The sequence below is a fragment of the Abramis brama genome (genome assembly GCF_963993115.1).
Source record: "Abramis brama genome assembly, chromosome: 1".
Lineage (NCBI taxonomy): Eukaryota > Metazoa > Chordata > Actinopteri > Cypriniformes > Leuciscidae > Abramis > Abramis brama.
The window spans coordinates 10,989,394-11,006,568 of record NC_139963.1 but is presented as its reverse complement, the minus strand read 5'-3'; the positions used below and the strand labels follow the sequence as shown (position 1 = coordinate 11,006,568).

The following is a 17,175-nucleotide window of genomic DNA, read 5'->3' as shown; positions in this document are numbered from 1 at the left end:
CTGCTTAGAGACCGACACACTATTTCCAGCACAAACAGAGCGCATGTCCGCAGGGACCTTGGCAGCCCAGCAGAACTGGTGTCTGATGGGGAAATGAGGAGGAGGACTCACAAGATTTGACTGGAGGAAAAATAAGCACAGATCTATTCGAGTTTAACAGGACTGTCAGTATGTGAATCTGAGAACGTATCCCAAGGCAATCATAATTACTACTATATCTTATTTATAATGATTTGAACAAACATCTAACCTTATTCAACTTTGCTGTGTAACTCGTCCACCAACATTTGTGCTATTGACATTATTATTTATTTTTTTGAAATAACTAACAATAGGGGAATACAGAGTCATATAAAACACTTGAATCTATACAAAAAAATAAAATAAAGATCACAATTCTGCATTGTATCAAACATCAGTCATACATATAATAAATCAAGTATCCTTTTCAACAGCTGAGATGTGACAGCTTTACGATTGTTCTGTATTAAAGTCAGAGAGTCGTAAAAATCCTTTAAGTCAGTAGAGTAAATATATATGTATTTATAAGTATAAGGATTGTTTCAACATACTATGTTCAAAAATGCAAAAAAGGTATGCACTCTAAAACTCTTTTATTATAGACGGGAGATAAAGTAACTTAATCTCCTGTCTATAATAAGAGTTTTAGAGTGCACAACTTTTTTTGCATTTTTTATTTGATATGTCTCATCACCTAATTAGCTGGGAGAGCAGTGAGTGTGTTGATTGGAACATACAATGTTCTGTAAAAAATAATTAAATATAAATTTTTACATACCTAATAGGCCTATAATATAAGCTAAGCTAGCAGGCTAATCGGGTAGATGTATGCTATGCTAGTACAAGCTAACTAAAAAAAAAAAAAACACAGTAAGAACGAGAAATGCTTGATTTCACAACCTATAGCTTGAGTTCTATACTAGTATATAAATTATGTTATTTAAAAGACATTAATGGTCATTATAACGCATTTTAAAATTATATAAATAACGTGATTTTGCAGGAATTGTAATGGTGCTAAAAATACTACCCATTACCCTTTATGACCCAGGCCAGTAAACAATGACCGAACACATTAGTAACACCTACTAAAAACCATGGTAACCACCTAGAACATCCTAGCAACTGGAGAGCAAAACATGTTAGCAACTGCTCTATGCAATCCAGTCAGAGAAAACCTTTTCAACTTAAGATAGACACCCACCTTTGCAGAGGAACGGACCACTCGTAACGTAAAGGTTTAGTTTTAGTACAAGTTTAATTTGCTGTAATGGAGGCATGAAAGAATCTTTTAAAGAAATACTCACTAACCCTCACTGTTTGATTGTGAAGGTTGTTTAGCACCACCATCTGGACAAACATGTGCATCAACACATCCATCCCAATGCAACATGAAGAACAGTCACACAGTCGCATGTTAGGAATGTAGAACATAAAAACATTTATTGAAACAGAGCTCGAGACATCACAAGGCATCGGGTGAAATGGAAAAATCCTACAGACTCCTCGATTCCCAGGCCACAAGATTCAAAACTCAAATCAGATTCATGTTTAAAGCACCCTGTAGCTGTTATCAACATCAAATTATACAAGGTGCTAAAACACACTCTGTTCATTGGCAAATAAATACACACATATGCATTAAACATAAATAGAAATAAATATGTTCACATACTAGTGCATACGGTACCACTGGAGGAGACTCAGCATTTCAGTTTTATGTGATAAAGACGTCACTGTTAAAAAATGGTCAGTTCGTGTTGCATTAATGAACAATGAGATGCTGAAGTTCATATAAGAATGACAAACTAAACAAACAAAACGAGCACTTCTGCTCAGTGCACTTGTACTGTAACTTTAAATGAAACAAGGCTGTCATTATTAACTTTCAAAGGGCTTTACAGGACTCAGTGTGAAGCGGAATGAGATATTTGGCCTTCAGTGAAATGGAGATGGTTTATGTTGTAAGATCTGCAGAGGTTGAGTATATCGAGCGTTCGTTCAGACAGCAGAAGGAATGCAGTGAGAATCATCCAGCGTCGTCCGGGGCACAGCTCGACTCAAGCGACGGGCCGTCAGACGTTCAGCTCATCCGGTCCAGGTGCCTTCAGACTCCTGAGAGTACATGTAAACACTCAAACACGTGAAGTACAAAATCAACTGGAACAATCTGTAAACACTTCAGGGATCCACTGCGCAGCCACATGACCTGCTGAAGTCTACCTGTGGAGGAAGATCAACAAACAAATGATCAATACACCATTGAAAACTAAAAACGGAAAACCTATACATTTTGGCCGTTCAATTTGCGTTTTGGGGGCCTAAAAACACAAACTTTTGAAAACAGATTCAAAGTGCATGTTTTTGAAAACGATACCGTTATCGTCTGTGTAAACAACTAAAATGTGAAAACTGTGACGCCACGTTCATGCATAGGCGCGTAGTGTTTCTTTACAAACGGATATCGCCATCTACTGGCCTGGCATGAATAATACAGCGTTTTTAATCGTTTTCAAGGATCCATGTGACCGGGGATCGTTTTGACAATTTTGTTGTCTAGGGTTGGGAATCGAATACTTGAGGTCGGGAATTGGAGACTTGTTATAAAAGAAAAATTTCGATTCCTCTTATCGATTCCTTTGTGAGCATTTCAATATGACTTTAAACAATTCAAGCGCAAGACGACTCGCGCTCTGTTTTCAGTGCTGAGGGCATGTGTAACTACATTGGGAAACTCTTAAAGTGACAGCAGCCTAATATTCCTGCTGCCGTCTCTATAATAACACTAATCAAACGACAAAGGACAAAGAGAAAATTCCCTTGTTCTTGACTGGATAACTTTTGTAACTATATTTGTAATATACTGTATATTTTATAAAGTGCAGTGTTATTTTACATTTGATTACAGTTTCTGTACCTGAATACCTGAAAAACTTAAAACACTGTATTTCAATCATATATTTGTTCTGTTGTATTTATTTGTTGCGATTGCTAATTTTTTATTTGTTTGTTTTTTAATTAATGAGTGTTTACTTGTCTTTAATAATGTTTTCAATTTATATTAGTTAGGCTAGTTTGTTTTGCAATAAGACTAAATGTGTCGAAATCAGAAATCGATAATAATCGTAATCGATAAGCAAACTCATAATCGATAAGCAGAATCGTAATCGTTAAAATTCAAAGATACCCAACCCTATTGTCGTCTGTGTGCGGAAAAAGGAAAAACTTTTCGTTTTCTTGTAAACGTACCCTTAGATTAATGAAATATTAACTTGTTTGAGTTATCACTAATGCTGAATAATGCAATTGTCACCAAAAAAAGAAAAGAGTTTGTCATATGATAAGTGGTGCAGTGTTGGGGAATATGCAGTGTTGGGGAATATGCAGTGTTGAAGTGTTATAACACCAGTTACAGCGCAAAATAAACTTGAATGAGCATCTGAAAGTGTGTTAAAAGATAGAGTACAACTTATCGAAATCCGTATCATGTCATGTGGAATCACTCAATCAGTGTTTCAACCGTGGAAAGAGGCCAGTAAAACAGCTTGTAAACAATGTCATGTAACGTCACATTTACCTCAGAAAAACCATATCCAGTGACCATAAACTCGTTAGTCAGCTAGAATAACTCTAGAGAGGAACATTTTGCTAAATATATGCACCATATTCATTATAATTTTTTAATGTTCTTCAATATTTAATGCATGTTTGAATAAATCTGTCAAGTTTTTATGACAGCCACCATTTAAATGTTTACATTTCATATAACTTTATCATTATAAAAATAAATAAAAGTGTAATTTAAGTGTTTGTATACAAATCTGTTCATTTTTACCTTCAATTATAGTAGGCTAATGAAGCCTATAGGCTACAACTGACTCCCATAGTTTACAGCATTAGTTAAGAGATTTGTTTTCCTTGAGAAAATTTGCCATGTATTGAACCTGATATCCAAAGTAATAAATACTGAATCGAATCAGAATTGAATTGTGAAATTTGTGTCAATCCCCAGCCCTATAAAATACCTTCAAAGACATTTCAACCCGTCCCAGATGTCATCTGTTCTTCAGCCTGTTGACGCTCAATCTGGATGCTTTATTCTGAGAAGACAAAAACACGAGCGTTCCTTATCGGCACTGAACATGATGCAAGAGGAAGACAATAAAGCTGAGGAATTCAATACTGCAGTCTATTATGCTGCAAACTCATGTCATTTTCATAACTTAAACTCATCTAAAACAATATCTCTGAGTCACCTTGTGCTTCGGGCATCTTACGGTGAAGTTCTCCTCATTGAGCGCACTGTCTGTGGAGAAACAGCAAAGACAAACACCTCAAACACACAAGCATCAGTGCAACAAAACAGAGATGAGTGTTCAAACCCAAACTCCAGTACAGCCGGATATGGGAAATAAGCCGATGCCTTACAAGAAGCTGGACAATACAGCTAAATCAAGCCCAATATTTTCATCGCTCTGAAATGACTTAAAACAGTGGTTCCCAAACCGGTTCCTAAATGTATCCTCAATCAAACACATTAGCTCATCAGTAGAGACTCCATATCATTTACCATCTAATTATTTGTGTATCTGATCTTTAATTGTTGACTGTACACATCCGTCCAGATCTGATTGTTTTCTGGAATATCTGCATTGGTTTCTATGGCAATGGCGTTTCGTTGTGAGAAATATGCCAAAAACAACAACAACAACATGGGTTTCCACACAGATGTTGTTTTATTTACATCATGACAGTGTGTGGCCGCCGCGCTGAACTACTGCGTCTTCTGAATGGTTTTATTCAGTGCCGTCTTCTCCGCCGGTTTCAAAATATGTCTCTGTTATATTGACATTTTCTGCTCGTCACTTCAGCATGTTTCCTATAACGACGTTTGACGTTTTACGTGGTGTGAGAAAGTCACATAAAACCACATGGAAATCCAGTCAGATCAGTCAGACTGAAACCGAAATCGATTTGAATAGGATTTCAAACCACATATGAATGTAGCTTGAAACGGATTTCATGTGATTTTTTGCCAGATTTCAATCGAATATGCACAAAAATCTGATTTGGACTGACAGTCAACATTGACTTGTTGCCTCGCTGCCCTATCAGACAATGCCTGCGTAACAGTTTAATGATCTACAGCAAAATAGAGCGAGCTTTGGTGAAAACTAAGCAAATAGTTAATTACTATAATAGTGATTTCTCGCTAGAAATGACATCAGAAGTGGAAAATGTTGGTCAAAAACGTACATTTACGCCATCTGACCAACAACCACATCTTTTAGACGCCATCTTTCTTTTTTTTCTAGCTTAAAAATGCAGCATTTGGAGGATGAATGCAATTTTAGTTTCACTTCCTGTCTCCTGAGATACTTCATCTGATGGATTTCTGAAGGCAGCATAGATGTATCCTTCACTGCCTTTGATATCCCACAATCCTGTGCTTTCCATTCTGGGACAGTTGAGCTAGAAAAATAAAGTGGCGTCTAAATGTACGTTTTTGACCAATATTTTCCACTTCTGATGTCTTTTCTAGCAAACAATTATTAATGTAGTCATTAAATATTCTCTTAGTTTTCACCAAAGCTTGCTCTATTTTGCTGTAGATCATTAAAGATCTCAGAAGTCTGTCTGAAATCAGTTTCGTGAGGTGCCTTCGTGCTCAAACACTCCCTGCAGAGTCATTGCCTGATAGAGCAGCGAGGCAACAAGTCACTGCCTAAGATTTGGCACTAAATGCTTCCTTCACGGAGATATGAAGGCAACAAGGGATGTCCGTATAGGGGAAAAAAGGAAACATTGGAAATGTGCAGTTCTGGTGGCTCCAGGAACAGGGTGGAGAACCACTGCCTTGAAACAATGTTGTTTTGTTTTTTTAAATCAGAAGAACCATCATGTGAAACAAGCTGTTGTACACTGCATTACTAGGCTTCAGTCGGTGCGGTGTGACGAGACCGTGAGCATTACCTGACTGCAGGGCACAGGGGAAGTGGTACTTATTGGGGCAATCTTTGAAGAAACATCCCAGAGTGGCACCAACCATGTGACAGTGCGAACACACCTGTAACAACCAAACACAACACACACACACCTTACAGCTTCTGGAGATTCAGAGACAGTGGTGTTTAAAGTAGTATAGCTTTGTAATGTCATGTCAGCACCTAGGGCATCTTCACGAGTGACAAAAATAGAAGAGTTGAATAAATACAATTAATATTATACAAGATGTTTTACATTAACATATGATAACAAATTCTAAAATCTTTACTAATTAAGTCCTTAGTTGCCTACTTGTATTAAAAGTGAGACAGCTTAATAAAATGTTTAAAGGAAAGAGGTGTCTTGCAGAACATACACAGAGTTGGGTCTTCGCCTTTAAGCAAAAAATGATGGTCAATCTTGTATGATCTATGAGAACAGGCTTATTTTACATCAAGCCAGACATTATTTTTATATATAAAATAAGGGGAAAGATTCTCACGATATCTGTCAGGAATATGTCCATTACCATATTTAACCAAAATAAAATAAATAGATTTTGTATCAAAGAAAAAAAATCCCTTGCGAAATCATATATATATATATATATATATATTTAGTGTTGTCACGATACCAAAATTATTGTTTCGATACCGATACCAAGTCAAGTATTGCGATTTCGATACTTTTTCGATACTTTTCCTGAAAAGGGAGAAACACTCTCAAATATCATTGCTGTGCTTTATTTTAAAACCGGGACAACATTCTAATCATATAACACACTAATAAATGAACATATGAACAGCAGATATATTAAACATTTGAACAAAATATGAAATATCAAAATATAAAAAATAAATTAGAGCAATGACATTCAAGGTAAAAAAAATGATAAATTTAGCAGCATTATCTCATTTATCATAAGAAACATAAGAGCTTTATCTTGATTCTGAACTTTGAATAAAAATATGAACAGCGATTATATTAAACAATGTTTAATATTGGTAACATATGATAAGCCTCATTGGTGATATATTTGACGTGGGAGAGAGAGTTGTGGAAGGCCTATACTTCATGTTAAACATAAATAGCAGCAAAGACAACGTCGGCAGTGTTGACGGCAAAATAGGCTACAGAATAATTCGTTCTGTATTGAGAGGTGCAATATTTGAAAATCGATCATATTTTTTTAAATTACATTTATATTTATGTCAAAACTTTCAAACATCAAAATGTCATTTATTAATATGTATTCGTGTCAAAATGACATGACATGACAAATGACATATTTTGCCTGGAAACGCTTCCAACACGCTTGCGTGTCGCGTGAAAAATAGGCGTCGGTTCTATTTCTAGCATGCACACGTTTTCCGCGCGTCTCGAGCTGCGCCCAGACGCGTGTGTCACGCAGGCAGTTAACATGGGAGCCGAAATAAAAACGGACACGACACGCAGCCAGTGTGTCACCGGCCTTACAAATCTTGAACGCGGTCATTCTTAGAAGTATCGATACTAATAAATTAAGGAATCGTGACGTTTTTAATTTCCGATTTACTTTTGAAGTATCAGTGCACCGTGCAACAGAGCAAGGTAGGCAACGTACTTCCATATGTCACTCCTCGCGTCATCTTTTTCTACGAGTCGTGGGCCACTTGTGCTCGCACATGCAGCCATCTCGCTGTAGTGTTTTGTCACATGACACTGACAGCGGCAGGTTCTTTGCTGCGTGCGTCAGGAAAAAAACACAGACGTCCATAGGGAGGCGTTTTTTTAATATTTTTTTTTAAGTATCGATACTGATTAATTTAGGTATCGTGACGTTTTTCATTTCCGAGTATCGCGATACTTTTGAAGTATCGATACACCGTGCAACACTATATATATATATATATAGATAGATAGATAGATAGATAGATAGATAGATAGATAGATAGATAGAATATACAGTGAGGAAAATAAGTATTTGAACACCCTGCTATTTTGCAAGTTCTCCCACTTGGAAATCATGGAGGGGTCTGAAATTGTCATCGTTGGTGCATGTCCACTGTGAGAGACATAATCTAAAAAAAAAAATCCAGAAATCACAATATATGATTTTTTAACTATTTATTTGTATGATACAGCTGCAAATAAGTATTTGAACACCTGTCTATCAGCTAGAATTCTGACCCTCAAAGACCTGTTAGTCTGCCTTTAAAATGTCCACCTCCACTCCATTTATTATCCTAAATTAGATGCACCTGTTTGAGGTCGTTAGCTGCATAAAGACACCTGTCCACCCCATACAATCAGTAAGAATCCAACTACTAACATGGTCAAGACCAAAGAGCTGTCCAAAGACACTAGAGACAAAATTGTACACCTCCACAAGGCTGGAAAGGACTACGGGGAAATTGCCAAGCAGCTTGGTGAAAAAAGGTCCACTGTTGGAGCAATCATTAGAAAATGGAAGAAGCTAAACATGACTGTCAATCTCCCTCGGACTGGGGCTCCATGCAAGATCTCACCTCGTGGGGTCTCAATGATCCTAAGAAAGGTGAGAAATCAGCCCAGAACTACACGGGAGTAGCTGGTCAATGACCTGAAAAGAGCTGGGACCCCCGTTTCCAAGGTTACTGTTGGTAATACACTAAGACGTCATGGTTTGAAATCATGCATGGCACGGAAGGTTCCCCTGCTTAAACCAGCACATGTCAAGGCCTATCTTAAGTTTGCCAATGACCATTTGGATGATCCAGAGGAGTCATGGGAGAAAGTCATGTGGTCAGATGAGACCAAAATAGAACTTTTTGGTCATAATTCCACTAAACGTGTTTGGAGGAAGAAGAATGATGAGTACCATCCCAAGAACACCATCCCTACTGTGAAGCATGGGGGTGGTAGCATCATGCTTTGGGGGTGTTTTTCTGCACATGGGACAGGGCGACTGCACTGTATTAAGGAGAGGATGACCGGGGCCATGTATTGCGAGATTTTGGGGAACAACCTCCTTCCCTCAGTTAGAGCATTGAAGATGGGTCGAGGCTGGGTCTTCCAACATGACAATGACCCGAAGCACACAGCCAGGATAACCAAGGAGTGGCTCTGTAAGAAGCATATCAAGGTTCTGGCGTGGCCTAGCCAGTCTCCAGACCTAAACCCAATAGAGAATCTTTGGAGGGAGCTCAAACTCCGTGTTTCTCAGCGACAGTCCAGAAACCTGACTGATCTAGAGAAGATCTGTGTGGAGGAGTGGGCCAAAATCCCTCCTGCAGTGTGTAAAAACCTGGTGAAAAACTACAGGAAACGTTTGACCTCTGTAATTGCAAACAAAGGCTACTGTACCAAATATTAACATTGATTTTCTCAGGTGTTCAAATACTTATCTGCAGCTGTATCATACAAATAAATAGTTAAAAAATCATACATTGTGATTTCTGGATTTTTTTTTTTTAGATTATGTCTCTCACAGTGGACATGCACCTACGATGACAATTTCAGACCCCTCCATGATTTCTAAGTGGGAGAACTTGCAAAAATAGCAGGGTGTTCAAATACTTATTTTCCTCACTGTATATATATAGATAGATAGATAGATAGATAGATAGATAGATAGATAGATACTGCATTCACTGCTCCAGACACATCAATTCATCCACCATCTTGGAACAGTCAACATGACGCTGTTCATCACTCACACTAACAAATCAATGATTTTTAAAGAAAATGCAACAGTATTGTGCAGCCTATGCTTATAATAACCACAAAGCTAACCATAACTATCAGCAAATGACACTTCTATGTATATCTCTATGCCCAAAATCGGACAAACAGATAGACATGCAGGCAGACAGACGGATAGACGGATGGATTGATGGATGCATAGATAGACTAGATAGATGGAGCTTCATGGAAAAACATCTTGGGGGGAAATGCGTTAATGGTCATGAAAATAATGTCACAATGCAAAAAATCATAATAATAATTAAAACGGGTTACACTTTCAAAATGCAAAATATAAGATCTTTTAATAATAATAATTTTGGGGAGAAATAAGACCCAGAAAAAATAAATAAAATAACTTACTGTTCCTTGTGCAAGTCGGATGGCCTCCTCCAATCCGTAGAGTTTCCCTTTAACCAAAAAGATGCCTGCAGTCCAAACGCTGCAGTCCTCATGTATCCAGAGCTCAGCACAGGCCCCGGACTCCTCCGCGTTCTCCTTCCCCTGCCGTGGGACCTCCCGGGATGCCCCGTCCTCTAAACTGCAGACGGAGTCCGGATCGCTGCAGTCGGGGTCCTGCTTCTGGGCTTCGGGACTGTGGTCCACCTTACAGACGGGCTGAGCTCCGCTGGAGTGGTATGGCCCATGCAGGTCCCCGAGGCCTTCGACATTCCCGGCCCGTCCACACAGGCAGCAGAAGCGCCGGACCTGAAGCCTGGCCTCGGAGCTGACCCGGCCCAGCTGCAGACAGGAGGATTTCGGGATGACTCCCGAGACCGTCTGCTGGGACCCTTTCTTTGCCGAATAATCATCCTCTTCCCTAAAATTAACGATTGAGCAGGAGGAGAACTTCATACGGATGTAAGGGGCAAAGCCGTCCAGCCTAGCGTGAGTCTTCTCTTCTTTGTGGTTTGCATATCGGAGTTTGATCTCTGGCTCTTTAGGAGAAAACAGGGATGAAACTCCAGACGTCCAAGGTTTTCTTCTTCTCTTAGCCTTACTTGCTGCAGATTTACTGCCTGGTGACGGCCTCGCCTGCTTAGCCGTTTTGGGTCTGGGTTGGGATCTGGGTTGGGATCTGGATTGGGAACTAGATTGGGATCTGGGTAGGGATCTGGGTTGGGATCTAGGTTGGGATCTGGGTTGGGAACTGGATTGGGATCTGGGTTGGGATCTGGGTTGGGAACTGGGTTGGGAACTGGGTTGGGATCTGGGTTGGGAACTGGATTGGGATCTGGATTGGGATCTGGGTTGGGAACTGGATTGGGATCTGGGTTGGGAACTGGATTGGGATCTGGGTTGGGAACTGGATTGGGATCTAGGTTTGGGCCTCGGTTTTGTCCTCTTCCTACTTTTCGAAGCCGGAGTCTTCCGGGAATGGCTTGGCGTTGAAGAAGATGCCCCAATCTGTGGAGATGCCAAGTTGCTTGTGTTTTCGCCATCTGAGGTAGACGGGAAGTTTTGGGAATAAGCAGCTTCCGTGTCTTCTTGATCGCTGTCCTGCGGGGATATGGGTATCAAGACCGACTCCATCCACGACAGCAGCGATTTGGATCCGGAGCCAGTCCTACCATCGCGGCCTTCAAAGATCGGTTCATCCATTGCGCAGACGTTGTTCACATTTCTGGGATTGTCCATTTGATGATCATAGTCGACTTCCTGCTTCATGGTGAAATTGTTTCGTCTTGCACTGCTCATGTCGTTAACGATAACACTTTCAGTTCGGGGGCGCCAGCTCGAAGGCGTCTTGCATCTGGAGTTGCTCACCGGCACCTCAATGACGTCACTGTCCTCGTCACTGGAGATGTATTCAGCGGAGCAGGGAGACGTTTCGTTAGCGCCGGTACATTCGGATGCGAGAGTTTCAATGGCAGTCGACTCAACCGCTGAGCTGGTGGAACGTAGTGTGTGTGTGGCAGCGTTGGCGTCCTGAGGTAAACGTGACGAGCCCTTAGTCTGTGACAGTGCGTCACTAAAGTATGGAAGTGTCTCTAATGCATTGTGTGCTATCCTACCTCCTAGTGTGCGGTTTTCTAACACTTTCTTGCGACATCTTTTCGCTTGCGTCAACGTTTCATCCATTTCAACGTCATAATCTGCGTCATCCTCAAACTCTTGGTGTGTCGGTGGGCACTGAGACAGTATCTGAGCCACGGACGGCAATCCATTGATCAGGGGTAAAGGCATAGAGTAAGAGCCATGGGATGATGTCCCGCAAATCCCATGGTGCTTTGATCCTGGTTCTGGGTGATCAGGTGGAGTCTGTTTGCTGGGCCGAGTGATGTACCGACCGGACCGAGACTCGGAGATGTTAGTGCTCTTGCTCCCTGAGGTAATGCCACACCAGCTGGGCTTCTTCACCAAATCCAAAGCCTCCATTGAGTTTAATGGGCCCTGCCTGCATCCCACAGACAGATCCAGAGCTGAGGAACGAGACTCCTGAAGGTGCATGACATCGACCTGGTCCAGAGGGTCCATGACTGAAAGAAACCAAATGCAGGAGTCACTAGGGGCTTTCGCACCGGGTAGTTCTAGGAACTTAGTTCTAGGAACTAGCCACCAGGGTGGTTCCCCGAGAACTGTTAGGCTATACATAGAAAGTAGACAATATATGAAAAGGTATTAGCATATGCCGTGTGGTTGATCTCCAGTGTTGCTAGCTGAGCAGAAATACATAATCATGTTTCTCTTGGTCGCCTCAAAGTTGCGTTGGGTTTTCTCCTCTACGTAAAGGTTAAGAGGCACATCTATCACTGTTTTCCATGTTCGTTGAGTTAGTTTCTGGAGTAAATATATAGGCTATAATCTGTGTGTTAACACAGCTTTTTTTAAAATGGCGGGAGCTGGTGTTTCGCGTGTGTTCTGTCAATCTAGCTACACTGACATCACTGGTAGTTTTCTATACTGCTGGTTTAGACCCTACTCTTAAGTAGGAGCTGATTAATTCCTCCAAAAGGAGTTCCTAGAACTAAAATCGTTCCTAGTTCCTGCGGTGCGAACACGCCAAAAAGGAACAATGAAAAGGTCCTGTTAGCATGGTCAACGTGAACTCTGCTGGCGTATTAGAATATGTAAATATAGAGAAAAACAGAGAGAAAAACAGATGTCTCAATAGTTTGGTATGAAATGCATTTTCTAAGAACTTATATTTCAAGTTTTGACTGTAAATGTCATGCCTATAACGCTGGAATTGCCCTGTAATGAAAATCAACAAGACTTTTCTTTTTCAGTCTAACCCAGGGGTGCCCAACCCTGCTCCTGCCGATCGACTGTCCTGCACAGTTCATCTCCAACCCTAATCAAACACACTTTAATTTTCAAGTGATCCTGAAGACCTTAATTGGTTGCTTCAGGTGTGTTTGATTAGGGTTGGTGATAGGGTTGGCACCCCTGGTCTAATCCCACACTTTCCACATGTAACTCGATTTTGATTCGTTTAATCATCATTTTTGGAGCATCACTGCTATGGCAAGCAGTTTTGAATTTTATTCATTCCCAGGATATGAATTCTTGATATCAACAATTCAATTTTCACTAGTTAACATGTTAATTCTTAACATCAACAATCAATGATGTCATCACTCGCAGATATACAAACTCTTATTATAATTCTTGATATCTGTTATTGTATTTTCACTAGTTTAATGTCACCATAGGCTGCCATTCAAATTCAATTGTTGATATCAAGAATTGATTTCTTACTAGTTGAAGTCCCAATTTCACATATCATAAATATAATTCTTACTAGTAAAAATCATACTTTTTTATATCAGTAATTACATGGTTACTAGTGCAAATGTCTGTTCTTGATATCAACAACTGAATTGCTACTAGTAAAGTTTTTAAATCAACAATTCGATTGTCACTAGAGCCCGACCGATATATCGGCAGGCCGATATTATCGGCCGATATTAGGCATTTTCCTAACTATCGGTATCGGCATTTATAACGGCCGATAAATTAATATTTAAAAAAATGCAGCGTGCAGTGATTTATGTAAGGATGGCGCTGCCAATAAAGCACCTAAAAGCTGTTACAAAGAACTGGCAAAAGTGGCAAAAAAATAACAGCCGCGTCCGGTGTAGACACAGTGTTAAAGCTCATTCTGCTACGTTACAACATCAAGCAATATTCCAATAATTTATGTAATTATAACACTTTATATAGGGCCATTTTGCATTAAAAGTAGCCAGATGGAGACGCAACACGTTCAGAATTAATACACTTTTAGTAAACTACAGAACAGCGCGAGCAGGAAGCGGCGCACCTCACGCGGGCAGAGAACGCGTCCGAGAACGGACACTGTTAGTGATATAAAACGCACACACAGGTCTGTTAAATTAAGCAATACTTTTAAGGTAGTCTAATATTTTTCTGACTAACAAAATTACTGACACAGTAAAGGGTAGATTTAAATAAAGAAAAACGAAATTTAAATAAAGAAAAACTAAATTTAAATAAAGAAATTAAACGAAATTTAAATAAAGAAAAACGAAATTTAAATAAAGAAATTAAACGAAATTTAAATAAAGAAAAACGAAATTTAAATAAAGAAATTAAACGAAATTTAAATAAAGAAATTAAACGAAATTTAAATAAAGAAAAACGAAATTTAAATAAAGAAATTAAACGAAATTTAAATAAAGAAATTAAACGAAATTTAAATAAAGAAAAACGAAATTAAGTTAAATTAGAAAACGAGATTAATTTAGATTGATAATAACGGGTAAAAAGTCTAATACATTTTGTTTCTATTATTCTATTTTCCACAATGTCAAAGCAACACAGCTTAATCCAAAACACAAGCTCAGGCATGCACTTCGGTCCATACAAACTCCGCTGTTCTGCGCTCTTGCCAGAGAAGACTTGCGCGTCGGTTCTATTTCTGGCATGCACGCGTTTTCCGCGTGGCTCGAGCCGCGCCTGAGAGACGCGTGTCTCACGCAGGCAGTGTGCAAACTCCAACCTGTTAACATGGGAGCCGAAATAAAAACGGCCATGCCACGCAGTCAGTGTGTCGCCGGCCTTATTCAAGCGCGAATGAGAACCGTTTCGCGGGGGATCCCAGATGTAAAAAAAAAACAACAACAAATATTCGAATGTCAAATTTTCAAATCGAATACCAACCCACCGAACGAATATTCGGGTCCAGCCCTGTAGCCTAGTTTCACGTTTAGTAGATTTTGCTTACTACTTATTTAAAATAGTATAAAACTACTGTACGTAATTATAAACGTTTTCATTATGATATTATTAATTTTACTTTACTAAAAAGATCTGAGTTCTTCCTCCACTAAATTAAGAATAAAAATAGAAGAGTATTTAGAATATAATATAATATAAAATGCAATGCAAACTAGTTTGGTTACAGCTCAAATTCTCATTCTATCATTCACCCTGCCTCCATTGCATATCTTTGTCACACAATTATTTGATCACCACATTTGAGTGATCATTGCAAAACGTTTATATATTTATTCTGTTTATACTGTGTATTCTATATACAGTACCCATCAAAAGTTTGTACACACCAATTGGAAAGTGTGTCCAAACTTACTGTACTATAATACACATAAATAATATTGCTACTGTATTATAATATACACACAAATAATATCGGCCGATATATCGGTATCTGGCTTTTTTTTATCGGTATCGGCATCGGCGCCCAAAAATCCATATCGGTCGGGCTCTAATTGTCACTAGTGACTATGTTAATTTCTGATATCATGAATGTGAATATTAGTAAGAAAGCATTTTAGATATCAATAATTAGGAGAGCAATTTCAGATATCAGAAATATATTTTCAGATATCCTGTCCGAAATATCAAATTAAATATGCTGAAATACATTTACAGGAATCAAGAATTAACATTTCAATGAGTGACAACTGAGTTCTTGATATCAGGAATTTATATTTTTTTGTAGTAACAGAGTAATTACTGATTATGAAAAATTATGATTTTTACAAGAAAGAATTGAATTTCTGATCAAATATCAAGAATTCATATCCTGGGAATGAAAGTCAAAACGGCTTGTCGTATCCCTGTGTGTCAGTGTAGAGGTCAATAGGTCGTGGCATCAACCCAGACCTCTGGTTGTTTTGTGGATCAAACTGGCATAGGATAGTGTATTAAAATGTCTGACTTCCACAACAATCTACATCTCTGCCATCACTTTCACCGCTTCGATCGTCAACTACTTCCTTTCTTAGTACTATGACCTAATTTTTTTGAAGCACTGCAGTCTCTATCATCAATACCTCCTGGAAAAGTTACAGCAACATCAACCTAAAACAGGGAAGAAGACAATTATACTACCAGAGTGCCAGTACTGAAGATCCCCTAAAAGGACTTTGTCATTTATGCATGACACATATTTTTTGTTTGGGGTCTTTTTGAGTATTGATTTTACAAAATGTGCATGTACAATGATATATATATATATCAGCATGTGACCTTCACTTCCTTGTTGCCAAAAATGTCAAGCACATGACAGATAGCCTAGATTTTAACTTTATTGGCTGAAGGGGATGTCATACGATGTTACTTAGGATATATATATATATATATATATATATATATATATATATATATTAAACATTATTATTGTATTTGAATTCCAATTTTTTAAACGATGTCCCATAGAGGGTTAAAATAAAGTGCTCCTTAACCAAGAACACAATCTTTTCTAATGATGCTCTCAAAGTTCACCTGAAATCAAGAATCATCCCACAGCAACATCAGGATAAATACTAACACACAAACCCAAGAGCAAAGCAGTTCAATACGCACACATCAATCAATATGAAGCCCAATAATGTGATTTTTATTGATGTAAGGAGCTTTGCTGCGCCATGTTTTGATCGATCTATCGACTGCTATAGATGAACTCACTATCACTGAAGCTAACGCTAGCCAGGTGTCAGTGCAACACTCACCCGAGGATGAACACGTCCCTTCACTGCCCAGAGTTACTCAACATCTTATCAAAGGCACGGGAGGGGGGCTATAAAATGAATTTGGTCTAAAACACATATAGACTAATCATATAAAAGAGTAAAACTACTGGCGAAAGCAGGACAAGGCAGTTCTTCTGTTTAACTGTGTGACTCCGGCTAAACATGGCGGCCGGAATACGAAACACAATAGAGAAGCTTTCAAAATAAAAGACAAATCTTCAGTACAAAAGGCCAACTTATCAAGAGTAGGCCTCATGAAACACTTCTCCGTAACATAACAGCATATAATGGCTAAGAAAAATAAAATATAATGAATATACACGTTTAAAAGTTACATATTTTAAACAGGCTGCTAACTAATAAGAAAAGTAATGTGAGAATGAACGGTGTTCTATCTCTGTCAAAGTCACATTTCACCATTAATATCATCACGTTATTTTTATATTATGACTATTATGTAAATATTTCAGCTCAAATTCTCAGTACCATAATGCTTCTTAAAAGA

General features: G+C 38.8%; 1 protein-coding gene across 1 annotated transcript; it reads right to left on the bottom strand.

The window, feature by feature from the left end:
- Positions 1-1,438: 1,438 nt before the first annotated feature.
- On the bottom strand, positions 1,439-16,834 carry LOC311067562 (uncharacterized protein). Its single transcript, XM_084089505.1, has 6 exons — positions 16,650-16,834; positions 10,072-12,188; positions 5,995-6,088; positions 4,278-4,327; positions 4,047-4,121; positions 1,439-2,244 (listed from the first exon to the last, which is right to left on the bottom strand). The coding sequence occupies exons 2-5, from the start codon at positions 12,184-12,186 to the stop codon at positions 4,077-4,079; spliced, it is 2,304 nt and encodes a 767-aa protein (XP_083945631.1). The 5' UTR covers positions 12,187-12,188; positions 16,650-16,834; the 3' UTR covers positions 1,439-2,244; positions 4,047-4,076.
- Positions 16,835-17,175: the final 341 nt, after the last annotated feature.

Coding starts and splice junctions, on each gene's coding strand:
- LOC311067562 (XM_084089505.1), bottom strand. CDS start 12,186: ATGGACCCTCTGGACCAGGTCGATGTCATGCACCTTCAGGAGTCTCGT. Junction 6,089..10,071: donor TCCGACTTGCACAAGGAACA/GTAAGTTATTTT, acceptor TGGTTGTTACAG/GTGTGTTCGCACTGTCACAT. Junction 4,122..4,277: donor TAAGATGCCCGAAGCACAAG/GTGACTCAGAGA, acceptor TTGTCTTCTCAG/AATAAAGCATCCAGATTGAG.